The sequence below is a fragment of the Halichoeres trimaculatus genome, unplaced genomic scaffold (assembly GCF_033239565.1).
Source record: "Halichoeres trimaculatus isolate MK-OKI-2021-1 unplaced genomic scaffold, fHalTri1.1 fHalTri1_scaffold_23, whole genome shotgun sequence".
In the NCBI taxonomy this organism is placed as follows: Eukaryota; Metazoa; Chordata; class Actinopteri; order Labriformes; family Labridae; genus Halichoeres; species Halichoeres trimaculatus.
The window spans coordinates 17,576,720-17,590,162 of NW_027437201.1; the positions used below are offsets into that span (position 1 = coordinate 17,576,720).

General features: G+C 41.8%; 1 protein-coding gene across 3 annotated transcripts; it reads right to left on the reverse strand.

Moving 5' to 3' along the window:
• Nucleotides 1–2,592: 2,592 nt before the first annotated feature.
• gprc5c (G protein-coupled receptor, class C, group 5, member C) lies at nucleotides 2,593–12,256 on the reverse strand. Of its 3 annotated transcripts, none has more exons than XM_074662740.1 (5): nucleotides 11,961–12,256; nucleotides 9,884–10,889; nucleotides 6,522–6,622; nucleotides 6,195–6,329; nucleotides 2,593–3,919 (listed from the first exon to the last, which is right to left on the reverse strand). In XM_074662740.1, exons 2-5 carry the CDS (start codon nucleotides 10,866–10,868, stop codon nucleotides 3,887–3,889), a joined length of 1,254 nt encoding a protein of 417 aa, XP_074518841.1. In that variant the 5' UTR covers nucleotides 10,869–10,889; nucleotides 11,961–12,256; the 3' UTR covers nucleotides 2,593–3,886. The 3 variants fall into 3 exon arrangements, with proteins under 3 accessions (XP_074518841.1, XP_074518843.1, XP_074518844.1); XM_074662742.1 differs by having other exon boundaries at nucleotides 6,191–6,329; XM_074662743.1 differs by lacking the exon at nucleotides 6,195–6,329.
• Nucleotides 12,257–13,443: the final 1,187 nt, after the last annotated feature.

Here is a 13,443-nt window from a genome sequence, read left to right on the forward strand (position 1 = left end):
TGTCTGTTTTCTGTCTGAAAAGTCTAAAATAGGAGGATCTTGTCATATTATTCAGATGCTTCGGAGCAGTTTGTTTGCGTGCTTGGTCACTCCTCTGTTTGTGTTTGTCACTAATTGGACGAAGCGCTCAGCGTCTCAGATGCCTGCTTCATCAGCAGGACCCAGCCCTCTAGTACCAATTAGCTCTCTGTGAGACTTCTCTCACTCTCATGACACCGCTGCTCCAGGAAGCTCAGCGTTTCCCTGATTGCACTGAGTTATCCTCCTGTGAGTGCATTACACAGAGCTACAAGAGCTCTTACAGACAGAAATTCACCATAAGTCTGCTTAAATTTTCAGAATGATGGTGGTTCAGAATCATCTGGTTTTGATCCTCTAATTGTGTCTGGATCATAATAATAAAAGTTTTGCTGCAGTAGACATAGAGCCTGTTTTCTGTAATTCATAATCACTGTCGAGGAAAGAAACAGAGAGTACACAAAGCCTGAAACAAATTGCTGTATGTCCTCTTTCAACCTGCAAACATTACATAATATATCACCCCTGTTAGTCCGCAGAACAAACAGCGGTTCAAGCTTTTGTAGCAGGACATTATCACAGCCATAGACTGATCCTTCCTCTGGACATGAAAGGTGAAAAAGACAAAGCATGTTGTTGCGTTTTTAATTTGCCTTTTCACATTTCTTATCTGGCCTGCTGCAGTAGTTTTGCAGCATTTTAACGGCTCTGAGCGTCAGGTTTAAGAGGGAATCTCTGATAAAAGCACATGTGAAGTGATAGCAGGGCCTTCTGAGCCTAAAATAGAGCAGCTGGTGTCAGACTTGTATCACCTCCTCAGGAGACTCGGAGGTTATCAGGCCACAGCAGTTGGACCTGTTATAAATCACAGCCCGGCCTCCTGACCACAGCAGCAGGCGCCTGGACGGGTTTAATGGAGACACATGAAATATGAGCGAGGAGGAGGCGGAGAGTGTGTGTTTCAGAGTGTGTGTTGAGAGGAATCTATGTCAGAAGATGAGTTAATACCCTACAGCAGACCAGAAATCTTTTCAATAATGTTATGCTGAAATAAAATCTTCAATCTGCAGGTCTTTTTATTCCCTTTGACTTTTTCAGGCGTCTTAGTTCTGTCGCTGTTGGGCTCCAGTTTTCCATGTTAGTGATGTTGAATGTAGTGATGAAAGCAGCACCTCTGACGCAGTTTTGGATGATTTCCTGGAAAGTGTTTGTCATTGTTAATTTGCATAAAGTAAGCATCATTTTTCTCTCCTATGTTTGTTGAGGGTGTTAAAAACTTGAAAAAAACCGAAAAACATCCTTCTTGGATCCATTTTGTCAGATAAAGATGTGAGATTTATTTGATAATCTATTGAAATCCATGTTTGTTTTAGTCAATAGAAATCGAATACATTGGCTCTTTTATTCATTATAAACTACATCTATGGAGATATTTGTCTCTAATTTCAATGATGATGTAAAAACATGGATGTTTACAGCCGCGAGTTAGTGTTACTACCTTTCCACCAGTGCTTGTTTGGCGCTAGTGCTAGTGCTTAATTGATTCTAATCACGCTCTCCCCAAGAACTGGTTTGGTATGTAAGACGCCAAGCTGGAGCCATGTCATTGCGTGACTGTAGAAAAAAAAGGACAGAGGTTTTCTTTTATATACTTTTCTTGTTGTGATTGAGACATTATTTTTCCTGACTATCTGCTACACAGTGTGCTTGTCTCTTGTGTTCGTGTGCATGGGCGCCAAACGGGGGTGGATTCTAGGGGCCCATCATTGACAGGGGCCCAAAAAGGCTCCCAATAAAATTATATTGGGGATGAGCAATATTTCTTTTCATGAGGCCTGTAGCTATCGTCGTCAGAGTATCATTGGTTGCCATGGCAACACTCAAAGCTACAAAAGGAAACTTTTGTAAATTTTATTTAATAAGATTTTTTTTTTGTATAACCCTTTGTGCAAGCACAGAGATCATAGAAGAAATGTGAACGCACAAACATGAGGCAGAATTGAGATCCCATCATGTAAATAGGGTAAAAAACACAAGGCTGTTTAGTCCATTTAATAAAAGAACACAGCATTGACCCGATCCATGAGAAAAACAAAGAATTGCTGCTTCAATTTCACCCCCCTTTAAACTTTCCTTTTTAAGTATGATTGTTTTTCATGACTAATTGTTGGTTGCGATAACCCATCCCCTGGCCTGCTAAGCAGAACCAGTGCTACGTCAGACACTGGCCTGGAACTGGCACTAGCACCAGCTAAAGGTGAAGAGTGTCCTTGAAAGTTGAAAGTGAGTTATAGGAGCCGTCCCCTGACGCTTTGACACTTTAATAGATGACACACACATGCTGGAATCCACAGAGCGAACACACACACTGTGATAGAGGATGATGGTGAGAAGTGGGACACAGCTCTTCATAGAGACGTGAGCTTCAAGTGTCCGGGTTGTGAAGGATGTTCACTGTTTAAATAAAGGACATCAGCTTGTTCAAGATTACTGAGAGCAAATAACTCTGGAAAATATTTAAAGCAAGATTTATTAAGATTTATCCAGTCATTAACATCCATACAGAACATCTTATCACACCTGATGGCTCATATTACATCTTCATAATCGTCTGATCAGCAAACACAAAGGTACTAACATCACACATTAATAGTTATCAGCTGAGCCATGAAGTCAAAGCACTGGCCCTGTCTAAAATCAGTGATTCTCATAAATATTATACATGGGGACTCAAAAAAGATGACATTTACATATCTTTGGTTTGGTATTTTATCCACACTTCTCTTTAAATTTAGCGTTTCTCTCCCGTGCAAATTGATACCTCATCTCAAACATCAGTAATGGTTAAGTTGGAAAAATCAAGTGATAGATGGATGTACAGAGGATTTGGATCCAGAGATGGTTATCTGATAAACAAATCTGCAGTTTATGAAGCTTCTCCATCCATCAATCAAAGTGATTTTTGTACGAAAAATTAAAAAACTTCTGCTCAGTTTGCAAACGTCAGCTTACGATATACATCATTTATAGATTTCTATATTAAGACATAAATCTGGGTCACCATCGACATCAGAGAGCAAAAAGAGGGACACCATCTCTGACTGGAAACACCAGCTTTGGTGAGCTCTTCTAGATATTTTGTGAAAGCTTGATCACATTTGATTGGCTGATTTAAGATATATTTAATAGCACCCAGAGGTGCCATAAATAGCATTACCAGAATATATTCACATTTATACAGAGCTTCCATGCAGAGTTCAAATATTTTTACAATAATTCAGCAACAGTGTTGTTCATGTTCAACATTTGTGGTTATATACAACATTTACACACAGGCACAAGAATATATCACCTCAACAGTGCAAAGTTCGTCCTCAGAGCAGGTTTTGTTTATCAGACCTGCTTGCAAATCAGAGAGGAATATTCTATTTGTGCACAGCTGTGACGTTGTGAAGTTTCTTTGTAGTGTGTGGGGTGTGAAAGTTGTAGTTTAAACATGGCAAAAAGAGTCTCTCATCAATCCGGCTTATCTCCTCAGACTGTTTCTGCACGGTCGGCACTGTCGCCCTCCATCCCTGTGTTTGGATCCAGCTCTAAGTTCGCTCCCTGTGAATGTTGACGGTAGCAAAAAGTCTTTGTCCCGCAGTAAAGCTGAGGCTTCACCCCCCTCGCTTCGACGTCCAAATGGAGCTCTGCTCTGTCTGACAGTTAATCAGCCAAAAGGAGGTTCAGCAGTTCACTGATGATCCACTCAAACACGTCCAGGAGCGGGTTCCTCTTAGAACCAGGAGTAACAGAAAGCGAACAGTCAGTGAGTGCACACGAAGAGACAAGAAGGGATGTTATTGAGAGGAGGCATGAGCACGGTTCACCACTGGGACGCCCTATGCAGACCATTCCCCTGCAAAAGAAGGGACAGATAGCATCAGAAAGGAAACTTGTTGGTTTACTTGTTGGTTTATAACACCAACTACTCCCTGTAGGCTGGAGAGGAGGCTCTGAAGGATTAACGCTTTCTGACTTTTTGAGGATAGCTGCATTGTTTGAAATCATGTGTCCAAATCTCCTGTCAATTATTCTCAGAAACTTGAAGCATTGTTCACTTAAAAAAAAAGAGAATAAACCTTCAGTTCTCATAACACAGTATATGAGGAACTGGATATTTGAGACCTTTTTACTCTGATTAAGTTGAAAAAATAGTTGTGTCAACTTTTAAAACTGCTCCACCATTCATGCACATTATTGTTTGAAGCATGTACTGTTTCACCTACATGGAAAAGTTGAAGTTGAAGTTGCTTCATATAAAACAGGGACAATACTAATAATGAACATATACATGTAAATATACAGGATTATAGCCAACGGCTAATTTCCATTTTTAGTTCCTTCGACAGGTCGATTTCAACAACATAAAATAATCAAATCAATAAAACAACAGTAGCGAAAAGTAGAACAGTTAGCCTTCATGGCCATTAGGCAGGAGGAGCTATTAAAAAGAGACAAAACGTGTCCTTAAAATCACAACTGGACAGATTCAAGAAATAATCTGATTCATATGACTTAGAAAAACAGGATTTCTATTGATATTTACAAACTAGAGATTACTTCAATAAGAAAATTAAACCTCCAGACAAACTTGACACTGATCTTATCAACATTTTTGTCGATATATACAAAGGTAAAGACACAAAGAAGCTAGTCTCAGTTATGTATTCAAAGACTTAATCCACTAAAAGTCATTCAACAAACAAGGTCCGATTAAAGTGGGAGAAAGAATCTGGTCTTGTCATTTCAGAAGAAGATTGGCTGAATATGTGTCCTGTGCTGTCCACCTCTACCAGTTCAGGTCTCTGTAGGGATTTTTGCTGGACAAATGTAATGAGGTACTTTATAACCCAAAAAATAAAATATATCTAAACAGTGGAGGTTGGTAGGGGTCTATGTTGGAGGAAATGTGGAGAACAACTAGCATACAACTTTCGCACATTTTGGAATTGCTCCAAAATCCAATTTTATAGGGGGGAAGTAACAAGGACATTACAAGACATATTTGATCCTGGGATTGACTGCTCATTTTCCACAATCTATCTTGGTAACATCCCTACCAACTTCTCAAGTACCTAATAAAGATTTTTTTTTGCAGCTAGTAAAAAAGCTGTTACACGAAAATGGTTGCAACTTGATCCTCCAACCAAGACTGACTGGATCAATATTGTGTCTCAAATTGACAGTATGGAAAGACTGACTTTCTCACTTAACCTAAGAGCAGAAACTTTTTTGCAAAACTGGAAAAAATGGATTGTGTATATGTTATTGAAGGCTTGAACCACTACTGTATAAACTGATTGTATTATTATTTTTTTTCTTTTCCTTTGCCACAGTGACATCAAGATGTATGGAAGACCCTCTGTTCATTATCTTTGAGCTGTCCTATTTTTCTTATGCTTGTTTGCTTTATCTGGGAAAAAACATAAAATAAATTAAAAAAAAAAAAAAAAACACAATTGGACAGAAAATAAAAAAGAAAAGCAAGAGCAATGAAAAGTATGGTGGATTATGAAACATACAGGTCAAGGTCAGGTATTTCACTAGGGTAAAATACTAAAATTAGAAATGAAAAGGTTGATTAAAGAGCTGAAGTGCTAACATGCTAGGTTGCCTTTGCCTGTAGCCCTAATACCTAAAAAGTAAATGAAGATATAATAAATAGTGAAAATATTAATGGGGCTTAGTTTCACATCTAAACCCTCCACAGCTGCAATCCTCTAAAAAGTCAGAAAGCAGAAACTCTTCAAAGCCACTTGAAAGCCTGAACACACTGTTGTTGTTTACAGGAGAATACAGACAGCTTGAATTCAGGAACATATTCAGGCAGACTTTCAGCAGCATCACTTTGAAAGAGGAAACATGAAAGAGTTCAGTGAGTCCAGCGAGTATATACAACAGACTGAGTCAAAGACGCGAGGCCTTGAGAGACCGAACCCAACAAGATAAGAAAAAAGAAACCCAGACAAAGAGGTGATTCATAGAAAACCTGAAGAGGAAGTTGCTATGGATACGGCCAGCATGCACAGAGTCAGGGGAACGGAGAAGCCTCTGGAGGTGAGCAGGTAGATAAAGAGAGTGAGGAGAGTGGGAAGAAGAAAAAGCATCAGAGGGGTCGGGGTACGACCTACGCTATTTCCGTTAGTCTGAGCGTGTGCAGTGCTCCCGTTCTCAGTGTGTGTAGAGGGCGTGCTGCTCCCGCTGTTGCCTGCAGAGTTGGTGGACGCTCGGGGAATGACCATGTCATAGGGCTTGTCCTGAGGGTGCTGCATGAAGTCATAACATGTACGGTGACAAAATCATCCGAGACAAAAGGGGAGGCATGTTGCTGTGATGACCTGATCTGTGTTCAATACTTTATATTCATCAGATTGGCAGAAGTGAAAAACTTCCCCATCGTGCCTCAAAACAGTCAAAGTTCTGTCTGCGGTCATGTACAGGTGTCTGTGTGTACTCACGTTTCCCACAGCTTTAGTGATGAGAGCCAGCTCAGTAGGCTGGTACACCGAACTCCTCATCTGACCCGTGTAGCCGCTGTACGGGGACACAGGCTTGGACGCTGTGATGGACAGACAGAGACATCAGATAAAGTTCAGTAAAGAGTGATACCTTCAGGCTGAGTGCTGTCCTTTCTCTGATCTCTTAAATCTTTATCTCACAATCACAAAAAGCACTTAATCACAAGACCAGGACCGTGAGATGACATCAGTGTGTTATCGTGTTGGGATGACTTTGTCACACCTGTCAAACAGTCCCCTGGATGAAACTGTTGCCACACCTCAGTTGCTATGGAGATGGTGCAAACACAGGGTGTGAGATGTTTCCAGTGGGAATCAGAGGCAGGGTGGGAGTGGGTGTGGGTGCAGTTAGAAACTCATTAGCAGGACTGATTCAGAGTCCAGGAGACCAGTGTGGAGACTTAATGGTTGAAGGGACTGATAAATTAGTTAGTAATGGAGGGAGTTAACAGCTGATAAACGAAGAGATTAAACATTTAACACGAGTACAGGTCATATTTTGTTAAAACAAATATTTAGTCATAAGAATCCTGTGACTTTTTTTAAAATCTGCAATCATCTGATTATGTCAAAAAATTAATTTATGACCCCAGCTGGGCTCAATATGAGAATCACTGCCTTTGAGAAACATGACTTGAATCACAAATCGAAGGACGATAAGAAATACAAATCCACAAATGTTCTCACAAGACAGTTAATGAGGCAACCCACTCCACGCTTTGAAATAATGTGTTGAGGTTAATTGAGCAGCATCCTGTTCTAAAAATAGACAGAAATACCTACAAATTACAGGTTACTGTGACTTTACTTCTCAAACGAGCCTAAATGGGAGTGGTGAGCTTTGACAGCCACAGAGACTCGATCCCTGTTCTATTAACTGTGAATGAGTAAGACTGGATTAGTTATAACTATGTGTTTTATGATGGTGTTACATAACATCTGTTAATGACATGTAATGTTTTATATTACCCAAACAAAGAATAAATTTACATCACATGCTATAAATAAAAAGTACAGTTACAGTATGTGTAGAAATATACTGAAATAAGACGCCATGGGTTGGCCTCATACTTTAAAACTTCTTCAGAGTATTTATTTTTCTTTTTTTTGCCATATTTTTTACTTCTTGGCCTAATTTACTCACTTTTACACATCAATTACATTACATTACGTGTCTTTATGCTGCATTGGTCAGAGTAATATTTTCATACTTCTGAGCATCAAACCTTGATTTAACAGTCAGGTTAAGTCAGTGGCAGGCACAGACTTTTTGAATGGCAGCGCTAAAATAAAAAAAGGCAAATACAGCATGATCTTCAAACTGAGGAGGGCACTGCCCGTTTTTGAGGCAACTTGAGTGTGTTTTGCTAACCAGTAGTGCACTTCATCGCGCGTTTGGCCCCCAAGAGGGCACTCAAGCTCCAATTTGGCTCCAGAGAAGCCACTTCAGCACACGTTTTGGCTCCCAAGAGGTCACCAAAGCCCCATTTTCACCAAGCAGTCCAGTTCAGAGCAGTACGGTTTGGAACGGGTTGGCTCGGTTAAGCTTGGTCTGGTTTGCATTTCCACAGCCGACCATGCCCCCTGGGTGGCGTATAAGCTGGATGCTGACAGCCACATGTAATGTGATGCCATAACAGCACCACACAGTGTACCCCGCTAATAAATGCAACGAAGAAGAAAAACGCGCAACACTAAACAAAAGGCAATGATGGAAGACATCCAGCATTTCGTCCTCTCTGTGATTGGCAGGTAGCTCTTTGATACAAAATGCAATCAAGCTTTGTTTCAGAGAAGAGTAGCTCCACCTTCCAGAGCGGATCAGTTAAGTCTGGCACCCGTATGAAAGGTTCCCAAAAAGTGGGATGTCTTGTCTCGATTTTTGGGATCTGTCCTGGGATAAGTCAGTGGAAACACCACAAAATGAGCACCATACCAAGACGAACTGAACTGGACTGCTTGGTGGAAACGCAGCTTGAGTATGCATTTTGGGCACAAGTGGGCACTTAAGTGCATGATTTGGCACTTCAGCGCACAATTTGCCACCTAAGGGGGCATTTCCATACAAGTTTTGGTGCCAAAAAGGTCACCAAGTGTCTATTTTGGCTCCCAACAGGGCATTTTAGTTCACGTTTTGGGACTTAAATATGCATTTTTGCTCTCAAGAGGACACTTTAGCTTATGCTTTCCAACAACTAGGCCAAGAGGTGAAGCGTGGCTCAATACGGTATTAGGATCAAGTGCTTTGGATTGAAACACCATTAAAACAACTCTTTAACTCAGAAATTAAAACCATCTGAGGAGCTCATGGATGCAGCATTAGACCTAGATGTTCCATCTGTTTGTGATGAGAAGGTTTCACCCTGAGTGTTATCAATCCTTACCAAACCTTAGTAACTCCAAATGTTTTGAAGTCTTTACTAACATCTCTTGAGAGCAGGTGGCCAAGTGTTTCAGTGAGCATTTCCTGATGAACAGTATGAGTTTCACTGTTTTCATTACTGAAACTGTTGTAGCTATTTTCAGCCTCCCTCTGAATGGAAATCTCTGACCTCTACGCTCCTCTCAAGGGTCACACAAATACTCACCAAAAACACCCAGGCACTCTGAAACAAGAGCATCAGAAACAGCCTCCTGACGTCAACACCAGACTGACAGGAGCTGTTAAAAACGCTGTGTAACCTTCCAGAGCATTACCAACCACACTCCTTCACCCTCTATGATTATCCTCAGTCTAAACCACCATCCCGTCTAATGACCGGGCTGGCCCAGCGAGGAAACACTGCAGCACTCAATGTTCTGAATCTGGTTGTTTTTTTATTTTACTGCAGCATCAGCTCGTGTTCAGCCCGGGACTTCAACAGCTGCGTATCAGATTCTGTGGGGTCATCATGTAGGAGCAAAACAAGCTCCTGAGAAGAAGTGACAGGAGGATCTGCCTCTTTGTGGGAGACTTTCTCTAAACTCCATCGCAAGTTTTATTTTAATGCAGGACAGACATCAAAATCTCACATCTTTGCAGACATTCCTCTAAAACCCTGGTGTTTGACTTCATGTGATCTGTCATCAGGGAGGTGACTGAGTGGCTGATGCGTCACACAAAGTGATATGTTCCCGTGCAAACACTACCCTCTAATTATCCCCTGCAGATAAAAGTAGGAGTGAGGAGACTTTATGGATCTTTGCATAAAGCTGCTGTAATACCACATCTGATAAGCAGTGTGTTCATGCTTCAAGTTGGTGTGTCTGCATTTATCAGCTTCAAAACAACCAACAGGAAGGAGCGTTTTAGGGTTTCATACCTTGGTTTGGTTCGTCCATGGAGAAAGCTTTATTCTCCATGAACATGTTCTGGGAGCTCTGTTCCTTCAGGATCGTCTCGTAGCCCACCCCACGGCTCTGGTACAGATCTTCCCCGAAGCCTTGCTGACTTTCATCACTGCTGGTCAAACAGCAGATTTCAGGAATGGTGTAGACGATAAGGAACACCCAAGCGTTCGCCACCAAGGCGATAGCCAAGGTTGGGTCATCCCACGTTGGATTGCTGGTCCTCTCATTCCCGTAGACGTACATGACGATCCAAGCCACCCAAATACCAACAGAGAGGAAGCTTGTGATGACGATACAGGCTGCGTCCTTCTTCCACTGGCTGTGTTTCCCCCCCATGACGGCGAGACTTGCCACCAGCACAGCCAGGATCAAGGTCATGACGTAGATCAACGCCATGACAAAGTCCTCATTGGCGATGTTGCATGGTATCGCTGTGACTCGGTTGATTCCTGTCGTGGTGTTTAGTATCAGAGGATGCCGCACCACCGTGATGATGAGCCACTCCGTGTTGATGACCACCTCCACCAGCCACAGCCCCAACGCCCCGAGGCACAGAATCCAAGCCGGGGGCCCGCTGTTCTGCCTGGAGAGGAAGTTCAGCCTCACGCACTGCATCAGGAGGCAGGCGAAGCAACCGCCGAACAACACGCCAAAGAGGAACCTCCGTGAGCCACAGGTGGAGAAATCCTTCCCCACGATGAAGGCGAAGGTGAGGCAGAAGAGGCCTGAGGTGCAGATCAGGAAGAAAGCATGGAGAGGAATCGAACACTTCCTGTTTTTGTCTTCTGTGAAGGGGATGCTGGCCAGCAGCGAGATGAAGAGCACAAAGGAGAAGACTACGCCAGCTCCTGCGAAGGCCTCCAGCACGATGCCCCACACGGCAGATTTATCACACAGGTTGTAATACAGGGAGTCCAAGTTAGGGCCGCAACCCTGAGGGGTGATGTTAGCAGCCATGAGCGCAGAGGACGAGTTCACCTGTTCAGGAGGACAAACAGAGAGTGTCTCAGCTAGAATTCCTCATAATGCAGGATAATGATGGAGTCGACACCCGAGTGAGCAAATAACTCACCTGTGTGAGTCAGTAAACACACACAGCAACATGTTGGTAAAATAAAACTAACTGAAGAGTCACAGGTGGAGCTGAATCGCCTCCGAAATGTGTGAGAAACTGTTTTTCCAGCTCTGATGTTAATCATTTATGAGCTCACTGGACAAATATTGTTTTTGTTCATTGCAGTCCCACAAGAATCAATGAGGTGAAAGTACGTTCAGCTCTAAATCAGAGGATGAAACTGTAATTTTAATGTTCATGATGAAGATTATTTACTGCGAGACATAAAATCAGGGTGGAAGTTTGTCAGCACACAGTGGAAGTCTTGTCTTTCTGCTGTCCAGACCGTTCTTTTTGTCCCCGTCTGATTGAATTACACTGAACGGAGGACAGACTCTGAGCCAAATCGATAGAAAGGTGGTGGCAGGCATTCAATCTTAAACTTCTAGGACTCAATCACAGAAAGGATCTTTCTGGAACAAAGGATTAAAGCTTTCCTGTTCCTTGAGCACAGATTTGTTGGCACCGTGAGTCCTGCCAAAGAATATGATTTATCATTTTAGTTTATTTCCACTTTAAGGAGTTATTTCTAATCATAACATTCAGACAATGTATGATTGTGAGATTTCTTTGCCATTAACAGTTTACCAAAAGCCAAAGTGGGACTAAATCTGTAGCTGCAGTATTCCTCCTCACCATCATAATTATCCTACTCTAAACTTTATTTTCGCTTTAGTATTAAGTATTTGATGGATTTAATCACACAGTAAAGCTATTTCATACACAGTTCAAGGACAACACATGACAACCTGCATGTTAGACCCATCTAACTGGGTGTAACCCCAAATAAAATCGACTCCCTTTAAAATGATCAAAATATACTTAAATATGACTTATAATTACATTTTGAAGCTTTTTTCTATTATTTCTAAATATGGAGAAATATTTTTTACATTTTACACTTTCTATATAAGAAAACCTCAACACATCTCTACCTGATGATGTTGTCAGCAGACTTCACCTCCACAGGTCCCTGATCCGTGTCTCCACCACCTGCTCCTGACAGCAGCTCTGACGGTAAATCCTCAGGAGTGAAAGAAAAGTCAGAAAAAAGTTCCACCTCCACCTTAAACTCCTGATTTAATCCGCCTCAGACTGATCTCACGACAGTTCAGCTCAGTTTACAGCAGAGAATAGAAGTTTGAAACACCTCGAGGTGCGGTTAAAACGCACTGACTGCTGTGATGACGATGATCTCCCTCCGTCTCTCTTTGTTCCCTGCCTCTCTGCTCCTCTCTGTCCCTCACCTACACACACACACACGCGCGTGAACATGCGTGTGTCTCCACCTCACAGCAGTGCTGAGTCAAAGTGGTGTGTGGGGACATCTGGTGGTTAAAAATATCAATAATAGCTTTGACTACCAGAGCACTGCCGTTTATCATGGGTCTGCAGAGCTGGAGGCAGCAGTTTCAGGACCTCAATTCTGGATCTGCATCCTTGGTCCCTCCTGGGACTTTGGACTAAACCTGCTGTCTGTCGCTGGGTCGGAGTCAGGATTTCAGTTTTGGGTGGACCAAACAAATTTGTCCGGGTCCTAATTGACAAAAGTTAGAAGATCACCATTTAAACAAATGAAACGACTAACGACTATGTTACTTTGTGTGAGTTTTGAAGGAAGTTTGTTGTTTTTGCTCCTTTAAAATTTAATTGTATTATTTATTTATTTATTTATTTTTGAGCCAGCCCAAGGCATGAGTGGAATAAGCGCCTGCTTAGGGCACCACGGCCACTTGGAGCCGCCCAAGGGCAATTAACAAAACTGAACTTCCATTTTTCGATGGATGAGTGATTATTTTTATACAATCAACACTATATTATTGTACAAGAATACAACTTTAAATTAACAGACTGCTGCCAATGATGCAGGCCTAGTGAGTCTGGCAGGCTTTAAAATGTCAGAGCTCCACTCCACTTGTAATGTGCGCCCCCTGCTGTGCAGTGTGCACTGTGCATCCAAAGTGCAGGTAGTTAAAGACAAAAAAATGGTGCAAAAAAAGGACTTATCCTTCAGTGGTAGGGAAAAGAAAGAGGAAAAAAAAAAAACGACACCAAGATAATTTGTATGTTGTGGTAATGGAATGATAATCAAACAGATTTATGTAGCCATTAAAAGCCAATAAGCTAGCCTATAAAAAGAGAGAAAATGATCCTTTATCTAGCCTTTTAAAGGGCTTCATGATCATGCTAATCTGTTTGTATTTTTATAATACTATAACTAAAGATAGAGGGCTCCAAATCAAAATTCACTTGGGGCCACACGGAGGCTTGGGCCAGCTCTGATCAGCCTGATCAGATGACAGCGACAACCATGCTTAAATAAAAGTCAAAAAGTTGAGAGTGTTTCCCAAAATCATTCTCTAGTATCTCCTATCTAACATGAGGCTGAATGTTAATAACTTCCTTTCTTTTTTCCAC

What these genes read in the sequence shown, in the direction of transcription:
- gprc5c (XM_074662740.1), bottom strand. Translation starts at nt 10,868, where the DNA reads ATGGCTGCTAACATCACCCCTCAGGGTTGCGGCCCTAACTTGGACTCC. An exon ending in CATGGACGAACCAAACCAAG is followed by an intron (nt 6,623 to 9,883) that starts GTATGAAACCCT and finishes TGTCCATCACAG; the next exon opens with CGTCCAAGCCTGTGTCCCCG. An exon ending in TCACTAAAGCTGTGGGAAAC is followed by an intron (nt 6,330 to 6,521) that starts GTGAGTACACAC and finishes GACTTCATGCAG; the next exon opens with CACCCTCAGGACAAGCCCTA.